Below are 5,000 nucleotides of genomic sequence, written 5' to 3'. Positions count from 1 at the left end.
CCCTCGCTGCCCGCTGGTGGGTGAGCCTGGGCCATCCCAAGCGATGCGCCAGGTGGCGAGCGGCATGATGGGGAAGCGGCTGTGAGGCGGCGGGGTGGCGGGTATAGTTTGAGCCTGGGGCTGCGCTCCGATGATCGAGTCGGTGCATTGCTGTAGCGCGTGTGTCTACGGCCGCTTCGCACCACGCGATGGGGACCTGTGGCAGGGCCGGTGGGAAGGAAGGAGGAGAGGGGGGGGGGCGTAGCGTGGCGCTAAACTCATCTTCTATGGCATAGAAATGAACGCGCTTGCGAACAAATACAAAACGAAGAAAACGCAACAACTCAACAACGGACACGCACATCCACCGATTCTCTGCGGCCCCACGTTAAGGAGAGGGCCGAAGAAAAGATCAGTACTCGAAACAAGAAGCAAGAGGAGAGATGGAGGGGTTTGAGGAAAGGGGAGAGCTACATAGAAGGAAAAGAAAGGGAGACCAGACCCCGTCACACCGCAAGCCACCAAGAGGCACAGAGACACGCACGTTTATGGGTCGAAGCAGCAAACGGTACAAGAGGAGGAGGGAAAAGGGGGAGGGGTCGGAAAGAAAAAGGGAGCATCTACGCGCCACCACAGTCAAACCACGTCACAACACCCGAGGGAGGTTTGATTCGCCACAACAAAGCCAAGCCGCCACATCGCACGTCTTGTCAAGGAACTCGGGAATCGAACATCACAGAGGGGGAGGAGAGGAGCGGGAAAAGGGGGGAGGGGGTGTGGAGTGGTTGGCAGTGTCAAACGCATCCCTTGTGATCGCCCTTATAGGGAGGACGCACGCTCAAACACCTCCGTGGCCGACGGCGGGAGCTTGGGTATTTGGAAGTCGCCCGTCTCTCGGATTATGTGCTTGAAGATGCCATAGGCATACACCTGCGTGTAGGCGTACCAGTTGATAGAATATGGGTCGAAGCTGAAGGTCTTGCGGGAGTATTCGTTAAGCCCGTCATCGAGGCGGCTCGCGTTGACGAAGGCGTATATCCACTCGTTCAGCGTGAAGTCGAGGAACTCCCACGTGAGCAGGTCGGCGCGCCGCACCGCGCGGCCCAATTTCTTCACGAGCTCAAGCTTCTTTGGCGATCCGATCGGCGGCGGCAGCTGCATCATGGAGCGGAGTGCGATGTACGGCATGTAGCGCAGCAGATAGTAGCGGATGCGGTAGTACTGCTGGTTGGTCGTCAAGGTCACCTTCATCGAGGAAAGCCCCTTCGGGTGGCGCTTGCCCCTCATGAAGTCCACCAGCGACGTGTGCACGCGGCCCCATGTCGCACGATTCTCCGAGGAAGACGTCGCCGCCTGGTAGATGAAGGGTAGGCCCTCGTCCGCCTCCGTCGTCCCACTGCCGGCCAAGTCGTCCGTCGCTGGCGACTCGACAAGAGAAAGGGTGCTCGTTTCCGCCGCCACGGCGCTGCCCGTCTCCACGTTCATGCCACCTGCACCCGCCTTGGCATCCACAGACACAGGCACTGCGCTGCTGCGCACCGCACCAGCGGCCGCCTGCGCTGGCGTCCCAGCCTCGCCCGACTCCGTCGCAGCCGCGCGCAGGCGGCGCGCCTTGTAGTGCTGCTGGGTCTTGAATAGCGCCTTGAGTATAATGTTCACGACGTAGTCCACCGGAATGACGTCGGCGATGAGGTCCTTGTCACACAGCACCTCGCGCACCACGCCCAGGGACACAGTGAGCAGCAGACCACCCGCGGCTGTCAGAGCATCCACCCAGCCGGGGAACGGGTCACAGTAGCTGCAGCCGATAATGGACGGGCGAACGATAACGATGGGGACGGACTCCTTGTACTTGTAGATGAGCTGCTCGCCAATGCACTTGGAGAAAGTGTACGTGTTTGGGAAGTTGTGCTCCTTTAGCAGCGCCGCTGACTCTATCGCCACTTCATTGGAGTTCATCGCCAGCACGCGCTTGCACATCTCTTCTGGATCGAATCCCAGCGGGTAGAGGCGCTCCTCGTTCAAAAAGTGGCGGCCCTTGCGACGGTAGTTGACGTAGCACGTCGAGACATGCACCATTGCCTGGAGGTGGCGGCACGTCTTCGCCAGTGCCAGCACGCGCAACCCACCCAACGTGTTCATCTGCAACGCCAGATCCAGCCGTTCATTAAAGTTGACGGTTGCGGCGAGGTGAACGATGAAATTCACCTCGTTCGCCAGTGTCGCGCGGTCCTCCTCAGAGAGGCCGACGTGGTCGAGGGTGATGTCACCCTGGATCGCCTTCACCTTCTGGCACAGCTCCTGCCACTTGACGTCGCCGAATTGCTGACGTAGCGGCTCAAAGCAGGGGGATCCGAGCACCTCGAGGTCTAGCCGCTCCTGCGCGTTCAGGTACTTCTTCAGCCGGCGAGAGCGCTTGCCGCGCATGAGTAGGTAGACGCGCTTCACATCAGGGAACTCCTTGAGAATCTTGTACAACAGCACCTTTCCCACAAGGCCTGTACCGCCAGTGACGAACACCGTGCGGTTGGAAAAACCGGCGCGGATGTCGAGAGACATAGTGACCCCTTCCGCAGTGGGGATGGTGGATGCTGGACGAAAGCGAGAGAGAATGAGGGAGGGATAAAGTTAAGATAAACCTTAGTTATGCACTACCCCCGCCTCTTTTCCCCTCGCTCTGCTCAAAGGAGGAGAAAGAGAGATGAGGAAACGGTGGCGGTGGCTGGTTCGCTCCTGTGATGCCTCTGGGATACAGTCGCCCACCGAAGCCACAAGCAAGGGGAAGGGGGAAGGACTAGGAGGCGCCGAGAGAAAGAGGAAAGAGAGGGGGTGTGGAAGGCACTCGGCTGGAATAGAAAATGCGGTAATCAAAGACGTGCAACCGTTGGCTGTTCCTGGATTCTAAAGGGAAGATGTGTGGCTGTCGGCGTATCTTTCCAAGCACCCCTGTGTGCTTGTGGCTGTGTCTGTGTGTGTGTGTGTGTGTGTGTGTGTGTGTGTCAGTCACCTCTCTCTTCTCGGCGTGTCAGCTAGGGGAGGAGAGGGGTGTCGCTCGGGGAGAGCGCGGCAGCACCACCCTGGTTAGCAAGGGAGAAAGAGGGAGAAGGGTTGAAAGAAGGGTGCGAGACACACAAGCAGCCGAAGAAGCGGGGGCTCGGGGGGTGGGCCGCGCCGAAAAACAGCGAAACAATAAAATATGCGCGGCGGTACACTGATGAAGGAGATTGCGCAAGGGGTTGAGGAACAGGCAAGAGAAACAAAGTCGAGTACACGCCCCACACACGCAAGCACACCATCACACAATATGCTAAGAGAGGTGCACGTGAAGGGAAGATGGGGGAGGGAGCGAAGAAGCGACAGAGGAAGACGCACCGCTACGAATAAGGAAGAAACGAAGGGGGAGAAATGAAAGATGAACAGGTACGCAAACACAGAAAAGAGCTGCTGCGCGTGTTCATGTCCGTGCGTATGATGGGCGATATGGGATGGCGTGGATAGAGATGTGTACGTAATCAGCAGAAGAGAGAGACCAAGGAGAAGCATAGCGTCAGGGTGAGATCAGCAGAGGCAAGGTATGAGGGAGAGAGGAGGGGCGTGTACATGCACAATACGCACAAGCATATATAAATAAATATATATATATATATCCGCCTTTCTTTGTGGAGAGAAGTACTCCATCGCACACAATAACGAGCATCCAGGTAGGTGGACTGCTTGTCTCGCTGCTGCGTCTCCGCAACAACTCGGGCCACTACACACACACACACACACAGACACACCACTTTCTTTGGAAGTAAAAAGAGAAGGGTCCAGCATACATGCGCACAAACGTGCACACCGAATGAGAAAGATGATGTGCGTGCATGCATGCATGTGTGCGCTGATCTTGTTGGGCGATGTTGTTGGTGCCTCCACCACAATGCCGCATCTGTTTCAGAAGCACAGGTGACATCTGCATCGGATGTACACGACGAAGCTGTCTCATTTTCAAGTTCGGTTGTTCACATGCGTCAGCATGCGTAAAGTGTCTGTGTCCCTGTGCGTGCAGGGAGGCGTGAGATGTATGTGGCATGCGTGCGTTAGAACACGCACAGCTGTCCTCACGGTCCGCCGCCCCATTCCCCTTCCATTCTTAGCCGCATCTTTCCTCGTTGCCTTCCCTCTTTCGCACACATACGAACACGCCCACAGAGTCATTCATGAGAGTCGCCTAAAAAGGCGTAAGTAGAGAGGCCGCCTTTGAAATGAAGGAGGCAAAGGCCGGCGAAAGGCTGACAAACAGCCTCAGTGAGACGAGGAAGCAGGAGGGTCTGGAAAAAGAGGGAGTGAGTGAGACATGTGGGCTGTGTGTGCAGGCGTGCATGTTGGGGCTTCGCGTTTGCTGGTGCATTTCTCTTTGCCCTTTTGGTTTCGTGTTGTATTTTGTTGTTGGTGTCGCTCCTCGGCTAGGCATGGAGGAGCGGGTGGAGAGAGAGGAAGCACATGCGTTCTCGGCTGGCTGTGCAACGCCCAACGGCTCGTCCGCGCCCTCCCCGGCGTACTCTCACGCATTCCGCTAATCCACGTCTCGTTCGGACACTTATTTCTGCTGTGGCAATGCGGCCACGAGTCCACCCCTCTCCATGTTCAGCACATCCGTGCGTTCTAGCCCGAGTGCCGAGGCCAGGCACAGCTGCGTGGTAGTGAAGAACCCCCTGAGTCTGATAACGAAGGTTCGCTCTTTTCACGCCTACAGACGGAAGTTTCCGGAGACAGGGTGTCGACTGTGCCCCTTCTCGTCGTGCGCATCATATGCACATGGTCACGGCAACCAAGCTGTCTAAATGTCTGCTTATGTGTGTTGCCGCCTGTGAAGCGCGGGCTTCAACATCGCAACCGATTTCACTGAGTTTTGCAGACGTCTGGGGTTGTCGTGCCACTCGCATTTCTCGCCCACGAAAGTTGTGGGGCCGCGCGCCATCTGCAGCAGCTCTTCGTTGGATGCGGCTAAGAGGGCCTGACGAGGTGATTGGCCCTGAACC

At 57.3% G+C, this 5,000-nt stretch overlaps 1 protein-coding gene across 1 annotated transcript; it reads right to left on the bottom strand.

Annotated features, from left to right (window-relative positions):
* Positions 1-798: 798 nt before the first annotated feature.
* LDBPK_241710 (hypothetical protein, conserved) lies at positions 799-2,538 on the bottom strand (the record flags this gene model as incomplete). Its single annotated transcript, XM_003861213.1, has 1 exon — positions 799-2,538. The coding sequence occupies one exon, from the start codon at positions 2,536-2,538 to the stop codon at positions 799-801; it is 1,740 nt and encodes a 579-aa protein (XP_003861261.1).
* Positions 2,539-5,000: the final 2,462 nt, after the last annotated feature.

This window comes from Leishmania donovani, chromosome 24 (genome assembly GCF_000227135.1).
Source record: "Leishmania donovani BPK282A1 complete genome, chromosome 24".
NCBI lineage: Eukaryota > Euglenozoa > Kinetoplastea > Trypanosomatida > Trypanosomatidae > Leishmania > Leishmania donovani.
Note: the sequence above shows the minus strand (reverse complement) of the source record. Positions and strands in the feature narration are given on the sequence as shown.